Here is a 21,055-nt window from a genome sequence, read left to right as displayed (position 1 = left end):
CAATTGTCCAATCAGAACAAAGAAATTTTAAATCCTTTTGTTCTGATTGGTCAAATTTAAATTTCTATTACGGTTCATTCTTTTGCGTTCGTTTTTTTTACAAAAAAAATAAAAATTTCTTTATTCTGATTGGTTAATGTAAAATGTAATCCTTTGAAGCATCCCTAGCGTCTTCCCGACCGCAGCCTATATCACACGTAACGATTGGTTGGCGTTTTGAAAACTTGCGTTTTCGAACGCGGCCAATTGTAAATAAAAATAAAAGGAATTACAATTTAAATTTTCAGTTTTATTTCCCGCGATAATATCAGATATGTGAATATTACTTTTATCGCCCATAAAATATAAGGACTTTTTGCACATTTTGTTTATTGCGGCAAGGCTATTCGAGCAATATGGATAATGACAATTTACTAATACCGTAAGTGTGTGTCAACATGTTTTAAAATAAGTAAGACATTTGAAATAAAAGCAAACCAAAACACCTCATATATATATTTCTTTATCTTTGCCACTCGTAATTTGCATAGACTCAAAATGCATTCTATCACAATTTGCAGTTGTAGATGCTATAAGCTTTCAGCAAGTTTTCTAAACGAAATTGCTAAAAAATTAGGTTAGGTTAGATTTTTATTTTTATCTTTAGAGATCCTACGTCTTTCTTTTGGAAGCAAAACAGAATAAAGACATTCAACAATTGGCCTTTTAAAACATCCGACAAGTGTAATGCCAAAAGCATGGTTACTGCTGGATTTTATGTTATCGGAGACATTAATGAGCCAGATTTAGTTGAATGTTTTATTTGTGGCAAACAACTCGATGGCTGGGAAGCACACGATGATCCATGGTCAGTCATATGCAATAAAATAATTTCTTTATCACTTTCATTATATATTATTTCGTTTTGTAACAAGCATTTTGAAATTCTGTTTTGATTTGCAGGGATGAACATGTGAAACATCAATCAAACTGCTCATTTGTACAATTGAATAAGCAGGACGAAAAAGAATGGACGGTACATGAGATGTATGATTTATATAAAAAGTATCAAATAAAAAAATATGTAAGTACAATTGTGCATGTGTATATATGAGTCGTGTGTTAGCTTCAGTTACCAATTTATTTAATTTGCTTTATATTTAATAGTAATGTTATATATAAATTATTTTTGCAGATGAATGAATTAGATAAAAAAATAATTACATTGAAAGATGAAGCTGCAACATCAAAAACTGATCTATTATCTGCATATAAAGTAACGCAAAAAAATAAAAAAAGCATTGATTAGCTAATAACTGATTATACTAATCTTATACACATGATATGATAAAAATATCTTTTCCCTTTTACATACCCCCGTTTCCAAAGTTTCTAATATATATAAAATAAAATTGGTTACATTTTTAATCTATCTTATCTAATAAAAGGAAAATATGAGAAAAATATGCAATATGCCGATTTTCAATTTATTAAATTTGTATTATTTTATTCATAAATAATTCATTTATCATAATTAATCTAAATTATATCTATATTATTGTATGACTGATTATCCGACTACCTGAAATGAATTGCCGCCAACGACATATATATAGGGTGTCTTACTTATCGAGCGATCCGCTATCTATAGATTTTTTGATCAATTTAGATTTTTCCTGAATAAAAATATGGAGTAACTGATGATATTTCTAAGCGATTGAGATTGAAAAAGTTCTTTATCTAATTTTTATCAGAAAAATGTGAGAATATTTATAATATAACATATGTAGCAAGAAATCTTAAAAGATAATATATTTTCTCTATTAAATTTTTGATATAAGTGCACTCTCTTTGATAGATTTACAATTTAAAAGTTATTTAAAATATAGTAAATAATTTGACAACTCTTGCAAAGGACAGCTTTACTAAGGAAAAATTGACTCCAGATTATTTCAAATAGTCAAGAAATTTATAGGAAATTAAATCTGAAACACCCTATATAGAACGCATTGTTCTATTTTTACACGCATACTTTGCTGTTGCAATACTTATATAATGCCGGTTGATCAAAAACGCATTAACGGACCAGAAGCTTCTGTTCCGTATAATATCTATATCCATTCCGAAGTGAAGGACAAGGGGATACAACCTAATGCTTCGAAAAGGCACGACGGACGATCAAACAAGGAGCTTAGAAATATATGTAAGGTTATGTGATTGAAGTTATAATTAGGTTCATATCCACAAGTTGAATTTTCTGATGTCTTAAGAGAAGATTTAAAAGGAAATTTTTGTTAACAGTTTTAAAAACAGGTATAATTAGTCAGGCTAAAGGTTCTGCGTACATCGAATTGGGCAATACCAAAGTCATATGTTCAGTATTCGATCCTAGAGAATTGCCCAATAAAAGTGGTTATTGCGTGCAAGGGGAACTGTTTTGTGAATTCAAATTTGCACCCTTTTCTCATCACAAACGGAAACTGCATCAGCAAGATGCCGAAGAGAAAGAATACAGTTTAATATTGCAAAGAGCTCTGGAACCAGCAGTGTGTTTGGTATGCATTTTTTAATGTCTTTTTCAAACACTTTTAAAACAATGCGTAAAAAAATCTTGAACTCGAAAAATCGAGAACTTACTGTACGATTTGAAAATTTGTTTATAATTACTCACTGTTATGCAACTCTATTTCAGCAAGAGTTTCCCAATTTCCAAGTTGATGTATACGCAACAGTTCTTGACAATGGTGGTTCTGCATTGGCTGCAGCGATAATGGCAGCTAGTTTAGCTTTAGCAAACGCCGGTGTGCCAATGTTTGGTCTAGTCACTGCGTCCACTGTTGTGAGTAGATTATCGCATGTTAATTTTAACAAATTTATGATAACTTAAAACTAGAAATTTCTCGTTGCTCGGTAGGGCATATACGGTAATACGTATTTAGTGGATCCAACAGACACGGAAGAATCCTTTTGTTATACAAAATCTGTACCAGGCACAGCTCATGATCATGGGATTATAATACAAGCTGCTCTTCCGCAACATGGCCAAATTTCTGAAATGTTTGTAGTGGGAAGCATCGATACAGATACTATTTTACATTCCATGGATCTTTTAAGCGAAGCTCATAAGGATATATGTCCCTTGTTGGAACAATGTCTTGTAAAGACTGTATTCAAAGCATTTCGTCCATGTATTAAAAAAACGGATACAAAATAAAGAAGATATATAGTATTTAAATTGACATGAACGTGTTTCCTATTTAACTATATATATAAGCATTTGTTCATTTTTATATTTTTTTTATCTAAATATAGAAATGCAACTAAAATACATATTTTTAAATAATACATTATTGTTAAGCGGATAGAAAAGATCTATAAAAAAAAACACTAGGAAAAAAAAAAATAAATTTGCCAAATTTATTTTACTTTTGCTATTATTAGAGAATATTGAAAAAACAAGTTTTCATGCACACATATTTTATATATTTCTAGAGTATAAAATATCAATTTATATCTTTTGTAACATTTTTATTGGCTCTGAAGTAATATGCGAATAAGACATTAGACGAACGCGCGATAAGCAATTGACCCGTGACACCCGTGACACCCGTGACACTCGTGACACCGGCTGCGTTCCGATATTCATTGTCATTACTGAAAATCTATAGTTTACGTCACGTACACTATAGATTTTCAATATTGGCAGTGAATATCGGAATGCGCCTATCGTGCATTTGAAACTCTTTATTTACATCTCTTTATCCTCGGCTATTCAAATGACCCCGGGGGGACTCTTTATGTTTTCAATAGAAAAGGAGAAGAAAAAAACAGAGCATGACGAACGCATTAGTGTCACGAGTCCACACGAGACACGAGTCGTCAGTCGTCAGTAATGTATCGCAGCGTGGCCAATACACTTTTATTTAAGACAGACGCATAATAATTATACGGATTGCGTCGGCCATTTTGCCATCCATAAAGAAACTATAGGTATGGCCATCTGACACTACACGCGAATTCGTCCTACAACGCGTTTTGCACGGCAAGACAACAACGCAATTACATCAGAGACTCGTGTTTATATCGTGAGCGAGACAGACGACAACGATTATCACGACGGCCACGACGGCTCGTTCGCCAGTCATGCCAGTCGTGCGACAACGTTACCGGGAATGTATTTGTGTATAATCGTCGCGTGTGACGTCTAACCTATAAGATTACATTTCGTAGGAGAAGAAATCGTACGAGAGAGAAAATCACGGGTGGAATCGAGTCGCCCTTCTTTCATTTTAGGAAAAATGCGATCGCCACGGCGGTCGGCAGATTCGACAAAGATTGACGGAAAGTGAAATTCGCGAGATTAAACCGGCGCTCTACCAAGATTTTATTGTATGTACACACCGCGAGCTCTCTCTATTTACAAATCGAACTCGCTTGCAGCGCATAAACGTCAGTGATGCACGAAATCGACGACGCGCTTGAAACTACGCAAAATATTACATTTGCTCCTAGTAAAATTCAACGATAATCAAGTCGCTTTTTTATACGGCAGGATACTACTGAGATTTACTGATTCGATAAAAAATTCATATAAGCATTGCTTGAGTGACGCGCTCCGATCAACTTTTATTTGTATATTTAAGCAATATAACAGCGAGGCCGAAAGAATACTCCACTCCATTGCGACAGAGGCATGTACCAATGGATAGCTGAAATATTTTTATAAGATTATAAGCTCTCATAAGACAGAGAGAGAGAGAGAGAGAGAGAGAGAAAGTGTGTGCAGTATTGGCAGATTATGATGTTTCATATGTAATAATATTATGTGTAAGACGTTACGTAGAAAGTTAACTATTCAGATTGTTGTGGCATAAGAAGAGTACTTTTTATAACGTGCCAGTCAATCTTGCGCGAGAGATTGCACGCTATATATTGAGTGCCACGTATACAAGAGTGGTTCAAGAACAATCAACTTAGTGCCATGTACAGGAATAGTATTTGAAATTAATATATCCATTATATCTGCGACATGAGATGTACAGACGATAAAGTCTGACCCGAAGGCTGTTGCATGCTTCAATAATAGTCCACAACGTTAAAAAATATGGACGAGAGAAGAGTAGCGGATTATTTTGTTATCGCTGGTTTACCCGGTCAAGACAATGAGTTTAATCAAGATAATAACGAAACTAACGATAAACTAGAGGATTGGTGCCAGGAAGGCACTCATCTGAAAGACATGCACATGCCACCTCCTATCACAGATCTTGCCGTAATATTTCCTGCTCTGGGGGAATATTGTCCCGAGGGATATACATTATTAGAACAAACTGTATCAGGTTTCCCAGCAGATTTGAATCATGGGAGCTTACGAACAAACGAGTGTTATTTATGCTACAGAAGAGGACGGGACAAACCTCCCTTAGTTGATATTGGTAAGGAAAAAAAGAGCAATAAATTTTAAGAATTATGCAGCAAATATTAAAAGCAACAATATATATATATAGCAAACTCTAAATAATAAAGTTATTATTAATTGCTTTTTATATTACTACATTTTGATCTAAATACTTTTATATATATATATATATTTATATATTTTATTTTTCATAGGTGTAATATATGATGGAAAAGAACGTATAATGCAAGATGCTGAAATGGTATTAGAGACTCCTAAAGGCTATGTAGCAAACGTAAATAATTCTACTTCAAAAATTTTTGTAACGTACAGACGAGCGACTCAAAAGATGCCTTGCAATTCTCTTGTCGTTACGGACATATGCGTTATCTTGGCAAATAAAGGGGAGAGCCCTCCACACGCATTTTGTGTCATCAATAAGAATTTGAACAAAGGAATGCTAGGCAGCGATGTATTTTTATGCTATAAAAAGTCTATGAATCGCGCTAATTTGATATCATTTAAGCCTGCAATACTCTATAAATATCCTATGGCTGATTATAACAGTTTTGTCTTTCCGAATTCTGTCGCCATGTTTTGTCTACCGATGGGTGCGACTATAGAATGTTGGCCTAAAGTAGCATGTAAACCTAAACCAGTATTCTCGACATTTGTCTTAACAGGCGATGCTGCTCAAAAAATGTATGGTTCAGCGATAACGTTTTACGAGGAGCTGCAGTTGGAATCAGACACTCCAAACTGTAAAAATAATCAAGAAATTATGGATACAGTCGAGAATAATAAAAATAATGGTACACATGTATTTCATAATCTTAATTTTCTTATTGATTGTTATAATTAATATGGAGTAAAAAATATTTTCTTATATCTTGTGTTTTGTTACATATTTCGTTTTGTTTCAGCAGATAATATAGAAATGATAAGCAAAAATAAGCAGCAGATGAAAATAAAATTGTTCAAGAGATCTGGTATACTTAAGAAGCTCAGTATATTGCAACTAGAAAAGTTGCAATATATGGATCCCGCAAGCCAATCACTGAATATTAGTAAATCTATATGTATATTGTCTCACTGGCCGTTTTTCGACACGTTTGAAAAGTTTCTAGTTTTTCTGCATGGCATGGTGAACGGTAAACCGCAAAGTGTCCCGATTGAAAAGTACATTTCATATTTTTTGTGCGATATACCATTTCCATGCCCACAGCGTCCAAGAATCTTAGTACAGCTCAGCAGTCGAGACAGATTAATCTTGACACAACCAGAAGATTCGCCCCTGCCTAGATCAGGTGCAAGTTTCAGGCAACTACTGATAAACTTGGGACCTGACAATTGTTTATTGATACTATTATTAATATTAACTGAACAGAAAATACTAGTTCATTCCTTACGTCCGGATGTACTTACTTCAGTGAGCGAAGCTATTGCTATGATTCTCTTTCCTTTTAAATGGCAATGTCCTTACATACCATTGTGTCCTCTAGGATTAGCAGAGGTAATGCATATTACACACACACATACACATTTTTATATTGTTTCTTTTTAATGCTTTGATAGTTATACAAATGCACAAAATTTGAAAAGATTATTATTAAGATTTAAACACATTTACAGGTATTGCATGCACCATTACCATTTCTGATTGGTGTGGATTCGAGATTCTTTGATTTATATGATCCTCCTTCTGATGTCAACTGTGTAAACTTGGATACCAATAATATAGCAATATGTGAAGATAAAAAATATTTAAATGTAAAATTATTACCTAAAAAAGCAGCTAGACAGCTCAGAAATTGGTTGGAGATTTTGTCCTCAAAAATAATTTCGTGGGGAAAAACTAATTGTTCTCAAAAAGGTATATTAGCATTAGTTTATTTTTTCCATCTTTTTTCTTTTTTTTTTATCGATATTTATTTATTATTTTTATATTTTAGATAGAGGCGATGAAGATTTTAGTGTAGATAGAGAGTTTCAACAAAAACGGAAAGAGCAAGCTTTAGAACTCGAAATACAGGATGCTTTCTTAAGATTTATGGCGACGATTCTCAAAGGATATCGAAGTTATTTGGTACCAATTACAAAAGCACCTACCGTAGGGACAACAGATTCGACAAGTTTATTTAATTTCCAAGCGTTTTTGAGAACTCGCGATAAAGCCCACGCTAAATTTTACGCCATGCTCGTCAAAACGCAAATATTTGCCAGGTAAATCAATTTACATTTTTCTATGTCAATTTTATTATGACTACGCGCGCGCGCATATATATATATCGTGATAACAACATCGAGAATAATAAAAATAATGGTACACATGTATTTCATAATCTTAATTTTCTTATTGATTGTTATAATTAATATGGAGTAAAAAATATTTTCTTATATCTTGTGTTTTGTTACATATTTCGTTTTGTTTCAGCAGATAATATAGAAATGATAAGCAAAAATAAGCAGCAGATGAAAATAAAATTGTTCAAGAGATCTGGTATACTTAAGAAGCTCAGTATATTGCAACTAGAAAAGTTGCAATATATGGATCCCGCAAGCCAATCACTGAATATTAGTAAATCTATATGTATATTGTCTCACTGGCCGTTTTTCGACACGTTTGAAAAGTTTCTAGTTTTTCTGCATGGCATGGTGAACGGTAAACCGCAAAGTGTCCCGATTGAAAAGTACATTTCATATTTTTTGTGCGATATACCATTTCCATGCCCACAGCGTCCAAGAATCTTAGTACAGCTCAGCAGTCGAGACAGATTAATCTTGACACAACCAGAAGATTCGCCCCTGCCTAGATCAGGTGCAAGTTTCAGGCAACTACTGATAAACTTGGGACCTGACAATTGTTTATTGATACTATTATTAATATTAACTGAACAGAAAATACTAGTTCATTCCTTACGTCCGGATGTACTTACTTCAGTGAGCGAAGCTATTGCTATGATTCTCTTTCCTTTTAAATGGCAATGTCCTTACATACCATTGTGTCCTCTAGGATTAGCAGAGGTAATGCATATTACACACACACATACACATTTTTATATTGTTTCTTTTTAATGCTTTGATAGTTATACAAATGCACAAAATTTGAAAAGATTATTATTAAGATTTAAACACATTTACAGGTATTGCATGCACCATTACCATTTCTGATTGGTGTGGATTCGAGATTCTTTGATTTATATGATCCTCCTTCTGATGTCAACTGTGTAAACTTGGATACCAATAATATAGCAATATGTGAAGATAAAAAATATTTAAATGTAAAATTATTACCTAAAAAAGCAGCTAGACAGCTCAGAAATTGGTTGGAGATTTTGTCCTCAAAAATAATTTCGTGGGGAAAAACTAATTGTTCTCAAAAAGGTATATTAGCATTAGTTTATTTTTTCCATCTTTTTTCTTTTTTTTTTATCGATATTTATTTATTATTTTTATATTTTAGATAGAGGCGATGAAGATTTTAGTGTAGATAGAGAGTTTCAACAAAAACGGAAAGAGCAAGCTTTAGAACTCGAAATACAGGATGCTTTCTTAAGATTTATGGCGACGATTCTCAAAGGATATCGAAGTTATTTGGTACCAATTACAAAAGCACCTACCGTAGGGACAACAGATTCGACAAGTTTATTTAATTTCCAAGCGTTTTTGAGAACTCGCGATAAAGCCCACGCTAAATTTTACGCCATGCTCGTCAAAACGCAAATATTTGCCAGGTAAATCAATTTACATTTTTCTATGTCAATTTTATTATGACTACGCGCGCGCGCATATATATATCGTGTAATCACTACATATATATGTAATTATAACTTTATTCTAATAAAAATTAATTTTATAGATTTATAGAAGAAAGAAGTTTTGTGTCTGATATGGATATGGCAGGGTTAGCATTTTTCGATGAGTGTACAGAACGAATTGAGGAAGAAAATGGTATGAATAAATTTAGATATATTTTTCTATATTATTAGAATCTATATAATATGATAAAATCGTTTCTCATTCTTTGTTTAATTTTTAGTAATCCTTTTGGAACTGGATGAATCTCAACACAGTGAACGTACAGTGTTTATACCTCCACCTGAAGCAGGAACAAATCAAACACCAATAACATATAAATTGTTCAAATTGAACCCGGATCTAATGAGGCCTCAGAAGAACTTTTGTTTGAAGAATCCATCTTTAAGTGCCTTTGGAATGGTACCTGGGAGTCCTATGGCTCGTAGAACAAAGCATGAAATCAAAGTTGCTCAAAGGATGGCTAGAAAACAAGTAAATAAAATCATATATTATTAATTATATAATAAATCACACATAAGTTTTCTTGCAGTTAGTAAAATTTGCCATTATGTTTATTCAGGCCGCGATGCCCGACAGATGGGGTAGATGTCTGCTTGGTACATGTTATAGTCTTTGGTTCTTACATTTACCAGCCATGCTGCAAGTCTCTAATCAACCAGCTGCAATTTTGCATCAGGCTTACGAATTATTAGTCAAAATGCAAAAGTTACGTCTCGATCCTATGGAAGAGGTATATAAGAATTCTGATTTATAAATCAATTAAATGAATTATAACAATTAAACAGTTAAAAAATAGATCGTTGTATTTAAATGGTATCTGTTATTATCTTCAGGTATGCTACCGAGCTATGATGCAACTTTGTGGCATGTACAGTCAACCAGTTTTAGCTGTAAAGTTACTGTTCCATATGAAACGCAGCGGGGTACAACCTAACGCTTTAACATACGGATTTTACAACAAGGTAAACTATCTCTCTCTCATATTAAATTAGTAAATATAATATCTTTGTCCAAATTTAAATTTAGTGTATTTATTTTATATAGTTTTTTTATAGTGTTGTATATATATATTTCATATTCATTTTGTAATTATGTCATATTTATTGTGTATTATTTTGTATTATTATTATTTATAATTATTATTGTTAATTTCGATCATTTTAATTAATGTTTTTTTATATGTTCACACTATAGGCTGTTCTCGAAGCAACATGGCCTTCTGATATGACAAATTCGAGTCAACTGATGTGGAACAAGTTGCGAAATGTCATTGTTGGTGCAGCATTATTTAAAAAGGCTGGGAAGAAGAGCGCTAGAAGACGATTGAGTTCTAATGCGGAATTTTTAACCACCGATAAGACTGAAGGCATGGAGCATGCTCTTTCTCGATCTAGTCTCGACAGTTCTCATTCTCAAGACACTGAAGCTGCTCATAGTGATTGTGAGTGCATTTTTTTTTATACACGACTTAGCCAGTTCTCGAATAATTGTCTTTCTTTATTCGGCAGCTACTAAAGGCAGTTCTGTATCAGATCTACCTGGATTCGGATCACTCGAATTGAAAGCTAAACTGCTTCGGCAGAATAGTATAGTGAAAGACCAAGCGACACTGAATATGTTGCAATCGAACGAATTGGAGCGGGCACCTAGTAATCCAAGGTATCTTGTATGTTCACTATTAGGATTTGTGAACGTTAGTCTCGCTCTCAGGTTTGCCCAAGTCGCTGAAACCGCTTGTTTTTTTTTTATAGATTATATCATATTATTTTACTAGTATTATGATGGATGCAAGAGAGAGTATTTATCGTATAGAATATTTTTGCTCATTGTTACAGACATCTTATGTAATAATTAATCTGCGTGCTGAGTATGCATTGAATATTTTACAGTGCTAATTTGCATGTATAGGCTTATGTAGACGTAATATTTTTTATGTAGGCTAACGCGCAGTGTTGAATCACCATTAAAAAGTCCCGTGCGCACACCAGTTACGGAAAATGACCCATTGGGTGCTCTCATTAATGACGAAACACCGATTGTGTCACCTTCCGAGGAGAATGATTCAAATTGCTCAACAAGTACTTTAACTGTTTTAAATAATACGACTGAAGAGAGACCAGGAGGGCCGCTTTTATTTAGAAGGTATGATATAACTTGTGTATCTGCATGTGAAACATTGAATATATCAAATATATAAAATATTCAGACTAGGGAAAAAAACTGAAATTTAGGATTAAAAATTATAGAATTAAATTATAGAAGCAAATATTTTTTCGCAAAAATAAATATAAAGAGAAAGAAAAAAACATATAAGATTATAATTTTCGCAATCACCTAATGGGAAACTGTTATTGGTGATTAAAATTATCACGAGTACTTGCACAATAAAAGTATCTTTTCTTTTTGTAACGACCAGCTGTGTTAATCATGCTTTATAATCTGTAGATATATATATATATATATATATACATTACATATTTCGTCCCATATATTTGATTCTAAACACAAAAAGCATTCTAATGTGTTTACAGCAGCATTCTCCCACGTAGTGCAACCTTTCATCAAGCGGTAGATGAAAGTGGCATGACAGTAGGTGGACATTTACAGAGGAGTGAGACAATGCCTCACTCTGTGGCACAACAAGGGGAACAGGAGAGAGAAAAGGAGAAACTAGAAATAAGCAGTCTTTGGTCTCAAAATAAGGATAGTGTAACATCCAGCCTCTCTAGCTTAGGATCTAGTCTTAAACTTAGTTTCGGGTAAGATATTTGCGAGATATTTAATTTGATAACATGCACCATGTGTAGTTTAATAATAATTTCCACAATGTGCACACACACATAGTCTTTTCATTCCTCCAAAATGTCATGATAATATATATTTGCACAAGACGCGATTACTTTATATTTTGTAAATGTAGAAGAAAGAAATATATATTTGTCCTGTGTGAATAAAATACCTGAATAAATTACACTTTTGTTTGTATGTATATATATATATATATATATATATAAACTTTTTTAAATAAAATACACATAATACAATATATCAATGTGAAATTATTGAATATATACGATAAAAATGTCTGATAATTGAAAATACTTTTAATCATGTTGATGGAGGAACAATACAAGTTTATTTTCTTTTATTGTTTTGCATGTGCATTTGTGTTCTTTTTTTGTTATTTTATCCGTTAAATGTAGACGATACTCCACGGGTGGATTGGCGTTTGCTAAAAATAAGGATTTAATATCATCAAATCAACTTATTGAATCTCTTAGTCTCTCCAGCTATATCAGGTACGTAATGTAAATAGCTGCATAGATGCTTATTGGATATGCGTTCTATCTTTGTGTGGGTATTTTTACTGTTACAAAATAATATACATAATAACAACAACAAAAACAAAATAATAAAAAATTAATATACATATTCATAATATTCACATAAACCAATTTGTCTCTTTTGCTTGCGCGTTTTTTCGATTCTATATAGTACAAATTCTTGTTTTAGCCCATCAAGTTTGACAGGAAAGAAGTCGAACGAAATAATACTTGGTGGTCTGAATAGCTTGAAATCTGCTGCAACAACTGTCGTTAAAAAATTTGACGAGATAAAAGAAGCCATCTCGGCGACCAGTACGCCGGTAAAAAATAAGGAACGTGAACAAAAAATAGCTTACGGAATATCGCACGAGTCTTTAGATTCTCTTACTGATGGATCTTTACAAGATCGAAATGAAACTTCCATGAGAGCAGCAGGTATGTAATATAAATTACTCGCCAAAACGATAGATATTATACATTTATATTATGCGATAGTATTCTTTTTTTCTTTTTAACAGGTGATGGAAACGTAGATTTATGCTCACTATACGAACTCACAGAGTGTCTATATCCAAAGGGCACTAGAGAATTGGAAGAACGTCTTGCCATTGAGCTTGTGCTTTCCAGTGCTAGTAGATGTCATCATTGCGCTGCTATCTTGTACGACGAAGAGATAATGGCTGGTTGGCAGCCGGAAGATTCCAACTTAAATACAGTCTGTCAGTATTGTGATAAGGCTACTGTACCTCTCCTCACAGTTACGATATTAGATTACAGGTAAAGAACCACATTATAAGCGCATTATTATTCTTGAATAATATGATAAGATTTAAATAATATTATAATTCGTTTACATAGATGTGAAGCAAGCGAAAAAAATAACGACCCTTTAATGGGAGCATTGGTGGAATTACTAGATCAACCGAAGGAATCGTTGGAACCAATAACGGTACCATATCTAAACCCATTAGTGTTGAGAAAGGAATTGGAGAGCGTGTTAAGTCAAGAAGGGGACGCCTGTCTCACCAAGCATAGGTTTATTCAGGAGCACCCTATAGTATATTGGAATTTGATCTGGTATTTTGAAAGGATTAATTTAACAAGCCATCTACCTGATCTCTGGTTGGATAACGATAAAAATTCAGAACTTCAAAGAACTGTAGGATTGGTGGGTGTCAGAACGATGTGGGATAACGAACGATTACACATGGATCGTTTGCCTATGTATCTCCAATGGAAATTAAATTCTACAGAGGATAGGACGTAAGTTTCAACAAATTGTCTTCCAAATTACTAATTAATACTAATTAATTAATAGATAATTAATTAATAGATACAATATAGCAATTAATTAAATTTCAAATATATATATATATATGTATGTATGTTGATTTCTTTTATTAATGAGAAGAGAGATTGAAGCAAGGATTATCTGGATTATGAAAAATAACTTTATGTTTCTTTTTAAACAAGTAAATGTACAAAATGATTGTTATTTTGTTAACTTTTTATTTCACTTTTAGTTTGATGCAGGCAGTGATAACATATGTCCGTTGCAACGATTTAGCAGAACCTATAATAAGAGTGGCCTTAGAAAGAAGTAAACATCAAACAGGCGATCATCCGTTTTCTATATATAGGGATATTCTGTTTTTGGCATTTATCGTATTGGGTAGGACGAATATTGACCAAGGTGGGGGCTATAATCTTAAAAAAATTGTATAAGATTGTACTTTTTAAATGACTGATCCAATTATTGAGATATTTGTCGAGTTTGATTGTAGCACATTAATTTTGCGTCTGTAATAATGATCATCATTCTTACAGGCGTCTTCGATAGAGAATACAGTTTGTCGCTAGAGAAATTCTCCGAAAACGAGGAGAAATTACTGCATAAAATTGACGCTCCACCAACGATGATGTCAGTGTATTGCAGGCATTATTTTAAGCAATTAAATGTTTGAGGAATATGAGCAGCCGTGAATAATTCTGAAGAAAACTCATTCCCTTCGAAGTATCGCAGGAAGGGTGCGATCTTGCGCAAATAATAAATGCTCGTAAGTACGAATATTTACGGCTCTATTTTCAAAATTGCGTGCACGTAGGATGAATTACGTGCACAAAGGACGATGTTCAAATCAGGCGCTGTTAAAATATGTTTCATCGCGTGTCGAAATGTCTGACGTAATATCATACAACGCATCATTGACGTCTCTTCTATATGTTAAACATTTATCTAACACGGAAGATTGTTAATGTTATTAATGATTGAGTTACAATGCCACTTCCTGAATGGCGCCAATTACGATCGACATCGTAGTAGCGTGGACGTGCAAGTCATCTTTTTTTTCATGAGACTCCGCTTATCCGCTAACATAATCCATAATATTTGTCTTGCGCAAAAATGTAATCTCGAGTCATCTCGAATTCGAACTTATCCAATTCTCCAAATTTAATCGCGCACATACACGAGAACTGATAGATGAATAGTGATGAAATCAATTGCATCAACATCATTTCGCGCTAATTGCAATTAGCTGAATTTTCTTATCTTATTCGTGTCGCGGCAAAAAGGGCTGTGATCCAGGAAGAGAATTACAGATGAAGAATTACAGATCGTAATTGGTCGCTAATCGGAACTATTGAAGCTATCGATCTCGAGATCAGGTCAGTGCAATATCAAGAGTTGAACGATAATAACGATTTTTAATTAATCGTACATCTCTGGATCTTCATATGTTTATAATATAATTGTTTTTAACGGTTATCGATTCTTTTTTTAAATAAATTCGGTCGCGTATGTCTCTGTTTTATGATTTAATATTCGCGCAGCGCAACAACAGTATCTAAGAGTACAATGTTAAAAAGTATTAAGTACCAAAGAAGTTATACGGACAGTGTAAAACGATCGCAAGTTCAATTACAACTGTAAATTCCCTCCAGGTGTGCTGTGACCTTAAATACGTTTCAGTCCGTCGCGTAATATCCTCAATGTAAAAAGGAAAAAAAGCTGTCGCGTGTGGATATTAGAAATAAAGCAGCGTCTAATATGCCGACTATTTTTTTTACTGAAAAAAGTGAGAGAGAGAGAGAAAGAGAGCGACGGGGTAATTATCGCGTGACATGACGAAACGCAGTATTCTTTCCTTGTACTCTTAGATAGAAACAATCGTTTATCGCACGACGAACACACACAATATAAGTATCGTTTCTCTACTCGTCCCAGGTGAAAAGTGCTCTTCGCAAGGGTGTAGCGTTAAACTCGATTGCTTATCCTCAAAGTAAATATTTAGTGTGTGTGAGAGTGAATATTTTTATGAATTTTAGACATTTAAAGAGAGAGCATTTGTAATAGTTTAGCAAATTTAGTTAGGTAACGTTCTGCCCACAATTTATTCGAAACGGAATGAGATTATTCGTCGCAAGGAGACTCATGAACGCGGCCTTTTACAATGTCGTGCACTTTTCATCTTGGATATTGCAGATGAATGTATGTTCATCCATTTCAATATTATAAATGTAGATTACAAGAATAAAGTCCGTCGAGGTATTTTACAGAAGTCGTTTGTTTCATTTTACAATTACTCTTTAGTTTGTATCGACCCTATACTTAAACAAAGCTTAATTTAAATCTAATGTCATCAATACATTATTCCTACACATTCTTTTAGAATTACTTTTGAATATACTTGTAGGATATGTGAAAAATTAAATATATATAGACAGAATATAAATCTTATTTTCCATCTATTAATTTTATTTTTCAGAGAATTCATTAATCTATGTATAAAAGATAATATATCTGTATATATTAAAATAAGAGCGTATATAGATTGTTTCGAAAAATGAGTATTTCGTGAAATATTTCATACATGGACATAAAATATGAAATCTATTGTATCTTGTAAGCTATTTACTTTTTACAGACTACATTTTAATAACTTTACGCAAAGTGACGAGAAATGTTAATTTATGTAAAAATTGTTCGAGAGATAAGTAATGCGCTTTGTTGTATTATGCATTTCGGATGGGTGGGGTCCGATTGGACACGTCACCAATTGGCCAGTTCAAAATAAGGCTCTTTGATTGGTCAATCGTTGCTAGTAACCCTAGGCATCGATCGATATGAGTGGCTATGGTCAATCGTGACGTGATCAAACGGGACGCTCCCTTTCAGATTTATCATGGGTAAATGTTTAGAATAATTCGCTCTACTTAAAAATATATCTAATCGATGCCTTTTCGCATAAAAATAAAGATTTGAAAAGTAAAAATCGTCGCTCGATAGTGTAAAAAAAATTTTATTAAGTGTTAAAGATGCTACTTGTGAAGATTAGAAAATCTGTCATACCGACGAAATTTTGGCGATATGAGCATGCGCAGTAATGAAAAGATATATGAAATATGAATAAAAATTGATAGCTCCAGCATACGTTTAATATTTACAATTTATTAAATCCGTGTAAAGTAAAGTTTGAATCGCCTGCTGATTTTAATGCAACGAGATCTATAATGGTATAATTTCACTTATTAGAAAGTTTATATAACTTTCCACGCAAGCGAAACTTTCCAAATGCAAGAGGTCTATAATTGTACAATTCTACGTTATCACCTTTCCTTCCCTCTCGATTCACCTTTATTGGGCGCGCGCGCACGCGCAGACGCTCATATACAGGGTGTCCTTAAAATAACGGACTTCCTTTTAATGACAGATTCCTTAGACCATCTCAAGACGAAAATTCTAATACAAAAATGTCGAGGCTATAATAGTTTTTAAACGGGAAGCGATTATATTGTCTTGAAATTGCCGGCAAAATGGCGCGCGTGCATTGTACGTATGTACGTACACTGGTACACTCGTCAAATTCAATAAGTAAAGCAATAGCTGTTATGCTTTTAATGTATTTTGTTAAATAAGTTTATCGCAAAAGAGGCTACAAGTGTAATTGGTCAAAAACTCGTCTTTTTTTCAAAACGATATTTTATTACACGATAGAAAGAAACGAGAAATAAAATATGGTGCAAAATACGTTGCGAAATCAGTTCGAGATATCGTTATCGGGACAGATCGAGATGAAATATGTATATAGTCACTGTAACAGTAAAGCGCGATTTAAATCAATTTCTTAAATTTTCAACTTTTATTTATAATAAATGTTTCTTTTATTCGACCGAATTTGTGTAATTACCAGAATGTAAAAATATAAAGAGTAAATTATTAAAAGCAGAGAAAAAAGAAAAACGATAAAAAGTATATTTTTAGCTAATTTTCTGTAAAAAAAGCCAAAGTATTATATATAGTATATGTATATATGTATGTGAATTTATACATAAGCATTCGCGTACATAACTATTTTCGGCTCTATTATTTAAATCTCACCAGTTATAATTTTTCTTATGAAACCGGTTAGTTTTTTACGAGACTAAAAACATCGATCGCCCTTGTACCGTTGATAATTAGCCAAGCCGATGCGGGACGGTTTCATCCACGTTGAATTAGCCAATTTCGATCGATTGAGAAAGAAAAAGATAGAGAACGGAGCCTAAATACATCTATATATAGGGTGGCTTATTATCCATGGTGATGTAATCGAGGAAATGGAGAGTCTTGTGTAAAAAGTCGAAAACATGGATTAAAATTATTTTCGTACAAGACTCGTGTATGCGTAGACAATTATGTTTTTTATCTATTTTTTTTCGTTTTGTATAAGTCATTCCTTTTTCGATTATAGTGCCGCGTCATCCTATATATACATATGTAAATTTAAAAAATAAAATCCGACAGAAGAAGACAGAGATATACGCACAATTTCTTTGTTGATTCTGTCTTTAATTGTTCGTGAAACGTTTGGTTATTTTCGCAAACTATAATTTTTTATGTAGTTGCGTGGCGATATAAAATTTCCGAATAAACATAGCGAAGAAACACTTCCGGTTAAGAAAGAATTCGAGCACCCTGCGTTTATTCGACTGGCGTGCGATAAGGAATTACTCGTCATATCTCGAACGTGACCCGTTTGCGTGCGATAATGATAATTTTACACAAGTGCCGATATTCTCGCTCTCGTCAACTGACAATGAGTATCTGTCAGGTAAATACATAATATTTTGGTGAAGAACAAATGTATTAAATGACACGTCGATACGCAAACAATCGCTGTTATAAGATATTACACTAAATATTCTATAATTGATAACAATTTGATTAAAATAAATATATCGATATAATAAAAAATGTTTACTGAAATAAATTATTTTTTAAATACACATCATATTACCATATTTTTATTTATTCTGTGATAACAGTTTAATTTAATTATTTTATATTTATAATTTAAATTTTTTCCGCGCGTAAGAGCGGAAATACAATATTCTTTCTATTTTCAAAAAGAACTGATTAGTTTTTTAATTTTCTTTCCCACAGTTGATTGTTGATTTCAAATATTGAAATAATTATTCTTATTCTTTATTCAGTCAAATTAAAATAGAATATTTATCGTAGTAATACCCAGCTCTTTCTTCCCTTCACACGATGCAGAGATGGTTGTGACTCATGAATATATTATAACGTGAAGTACCGAGTGTGGGTGCATTATTCAATCCTACTTTCACGAAATCTTCGCGATACGAGGGATAAAATTATGAATCGATATTGAAGAAAAACGCGAATAAATATCAATAAAATAACAATGTTATACACACGCGCGCGCGCGCGCGCACACTTTGTGTATATATATATTGATTTAAGAATATCGGAGATAATCGATTTTTTCGAAGAAAGAAGGACGTGGAACATGTCACAGCGCGGAGCCAGGTAGAAAAATCTGGCAGCCATATCTTTTGTCGACTGGTCCTCTTTTTTACTCCGCGGCACCAGCCCGGCCCCAACAGGTTAGCGTCGTCGTGCAGGTTCTCGCTTCTCGCTGCATCATCGCTCGACCACTCCAAACCGGACCGACGCGTATTACCGGCCCCGAGTCTTATGTAAATACACCGGGTGTCCCACAGCCGCGATCCGATGCATTACAATGAGTCACGCGAATTTGAATGTTTGGCTGAGAATATATATATATATATATATCAGAAAGAAGTGTATTTCTAAGGATTTGGAAGATGCGCACGTAGTATTTACAAGATTGAGTAAAGAATGCTTGACTAACATGGACTCTTATTTTATAAATTCACAAATTTTAATTTGCAAATTTATTTAATTCTTATTTAAAATAATTTTAAGAACGCGTATATATATATATTTATTTTTAAACCGTTTCGTGCTTCTCTTGGAAAAATGCGCTTCTGCGCCGAGAAAAAAAAGTTGTTAACTTGACTAAATGCGTTCAACTAATTATTATTTCTTTAATTGAAATATTTAAGTATTTAAATTAAATACGACATATTAAATCTAACATGACGTATTTGACTTAAGTACTTAAATATTTCAATTAAAAAAATGATAATCAGTTGAACGCATTTAGTCAAGTTAACAACTTTTTTTCTCAGTGTACGTTTTTATGATCGAGTAAAACAATAGTGCAAAAGAATATATAATACATAAACTTTTATCTAACACATACATATCTACACAATGTCGATGTATATTCGAAACAGAAAAAATGCAATTTTGCAAATAGTAAAATAACAAAAATTTTCTGTAAAATATGATATAAAATTAATCAAATTTTCTAAAAACGGATAATGCTTTTCATGCGATACAATCTATTTTACATTATACGTTTTCGGTAAGATTAATGAAACTTTCAAGAGTTATCCTGAATAAGTAAAGTAGAAATCAATTATTAAAAAAAAGTACATCTAGTAGATGAATGTACTCTTTTGTATAGAATCATTATGGAACCAGTGGTTTCGCAGCTGTAGTTTCTTCTTTACTTTATCTATGAGATATGAGGTAAGTAACGGAAACTTTAGAGTAGGTACTAAAACTGATATAATCCGGATAATTTATTTAGGTAAATTATTTTTATTATTATTGCGCTTGTGATTTATATATTAAACATTCTTCTTTTAGACACACAAATAATATAATATTTAAAAATTAGATTGCTAATATATAGGTTAAGTTTCAGGAATACAATTTTGTCATATAAGAATAAAATCATATTTTACTTAAATGTTTTTATTTGCAATATACAAAAACAAAACAATCTAATTGTTTATATCAAACGTCGGAGTTCAACAATAAGATATAAAAATTATGATAAAAAGTGAATCGGGGAGAACTGGTAAAAAATATTTATTTTACAAACTCGTCTATAACTACATGATATCGCAATCGCTTATGTTACCCCCGATAGTCTTTGATCGTTTCGATCTCGGTAAGCCACCGATCGATGAATCGTCTATAACAGCCACAACGGCGACCGCGTTACGTGGTGTAGTAGCCTCGTGTGTCTGCTCGAGAATAGGGAAACCACGACTGCTACAGATAGGTGCTGGCGAAAGACCGCGATAACGCTTATCTGCTTCCTGGATTTATTGCTAGCGCAATGAAAACGCACCCGCCAGCCGCTCTTAC

At 33.0% G+C, this 21,055-nt stretch overlaps 3 protein-coding genes across 9 annotated transcripts; all 3 read left to right on the top strand.

Moving 5' to 3' along the window:
- The first annotated feature begins 193 nt into the window (after nucleotides 1–193).
- On the top strand, nucleotides 194–1,371 carry LOC115233443 (baculoviral IAP repeat-containing protein 5-like). The gene is made up of 4 exons (XM_029803865.1): nucleotides 194–421; nucleotides 647–847; nucleotides 943–1,063; nucleotides 1,175–1,371. The coding sequence occupies exons 1-4, from the start codon at nucleotides 396–398 to the stop codon at nucleotides 1,286–1,288; spliced, it is 462 nt and encodes a 153-aa protein (XP_029659725.1). The 5' UTR covers nucleotides 194–395; the 3' UTR covers nucleotides 1,289–1,371.
- Nucleotides 1,372–1,958: 587 nt separating this feature from the next.
- On the top strand, nucleotides 1,959–3,216 carry LOC115233442 (exosome complex component MTR3-like). Its single transcript, XM_029803864.1, has 4 exons — nucleotides 1,959–2,182; nucleotides 2,281–2,534; nucleotides 2,672–2,818; nucleotides 2,894–3,216. Exons 1-4 carry the CDS (start codon nucleotides 2,035–2,037, stop codon nucleotides 3,191–3,193), a joined length of 849 nt encoding a protein of 282 aa, XP_029659724.1. The 5' UTR covers nucleotides 1,959–2,034; the 3' UTR covers nucleotides 3,194–3,216.
- A 317-nt stretch (nucleotides 3,217–3,533) lies between these two features.
- Nucleotides 3,534–16,082, top strand: LOC115233447 (DENN domain-containing protein Crag). Of its 7 annotated transcripts, none has more exons than XM_029803871.1 (19): nucleotides 3,534–5,414; nucleotides 5,593–6,189; nucleotides 6,304–6,890; nucleotides 7,010–7,250; nucleotides 7,330–7,600; nucleotides 9,237–9,328; nucleotides 9,417–9,667; nucleotides 9,756–9,926; nucleotides 10,030–10,158; nucleotides 10,391–10,637; nucleotides 10,705–10,855; nucleotides 11,135–11,338; nucleotides 11,728–11,955; nucleotides 12,400–12,495; nucleotides 12,710–12,957; nucleotides 13,041–13,299; nucleotides 13,381–13,785; nucleotides 14,046–14,215; nucleotides 14,350–16,082. In XM_029803871.1, exons 1-19 carry the CDS (start codon nucleotides 5,084–5,086, stop codon nucleotides 14,484–14,486), a joined length of 4,815 nt encoding a protein of 1,604 aa, XP_029659731.1. In that variant the 5' UTR covers nucleotides 3,534–5,083; the 3' UTR covers nucleotides 14,487–16,082. The 7 variants fall into 7 exon arrangements, with proteins under 7 accessions (XP_029659731.1, XP_029659733.1, XP_029659730.1 ...); XM_029803873.1 differs by having other exon boundaries at nucleotides 6,301–6,890; nucleotides 11,731–11,955; XM_029803870.1 differs by having other exon boundaries at nucleotides 6,301–6,890.
- Nucleotides 16,083–21,055: the final 4,973 nt, after the last annotated feature.

This window comes from Formica exsecta, unplaced genomic scaffold, assembly GCF_003651465.1.
Source record: "Formica exsecta isolate Colony F162 unplaced genomic scaffold, ASM365146v1 scaffold175, whole genome shotgun sequence".
Classification (NCBI taxonomy): domain Eukaryota; kingdom Metazoa; phylum Arthropoda; class Insecta; order Hymenoptera; family Formicidae; genus Formica; species Formica exsecta.
Note: the sequence above shows the minus strand (reverse complement) of the source record. Positions and strands in the feature narration are given on the sequence as shown.

Excerpts from the sequence above, each read along its gene's own strand:
- LOC115233443 (XM_029803865.1), top strand. The coding sequence starts at position 396 with ATGGATAATGACAATTTACTAATACC. Across the intron at positions 422-646 it reads AATGACAATTTACTAATACC|AGATCCTACGTCTTTCTTTT; the intron begins GTAAGTGTGTGT and ends TTTTATCTTTAG. Across the intron at positions 848-942 it reads GAAGCACACGATGATCCATG|GGATGAACATGTGAAACATC; the intron begins GTCAGTCATATG and ends TTTGATTTGCAG.
- LOC115233442 (XM_029803864.1), top strand. The coding sequence starts at position 2,035 with ATGCCGGTTGATCAAAAACGCATTAACGGACCAGAAGCTTCTGTTCCG. Across the intron at positions 2,535-2,671 it reads TGGAACCAGCAGTGTGTTTG|CAAGAGTTTCCCAATTTCCA; the intron begins GTATGCATTTTT and ends ACTCTATTTCAG. Across the intron at positions 2,819-2,893 it reads TAGTCACTGCGTCCACTGTT|GGCATATACGGTAATACGTA; the intron begins GTGAGTAGATTA and ends GTTGCTCGGTAG.
- LOC115233447 (XM_029803870.1), top strand. The coding sequence starts at position 5,084 with ATGGACGAGAGAAGAGTAGCGGATTATTTTGTTATCGCTGGTTTACCC. Across the intron at positions 6,891-7,009 it reads GTCCTCTAGGATTAGCAGAG|GTATTGCATGCACCATTACC; the intron begins GTAATGCATATT and ends ACACATTTACAG. Across the intron at positions 13,300-13,380 it reads GTTACGATATTAGATTACAG|ATGTGAAGCAAGCGAAAAAA; the intron begins GTAAAGAACCAC and ends TCGTTTACATAG.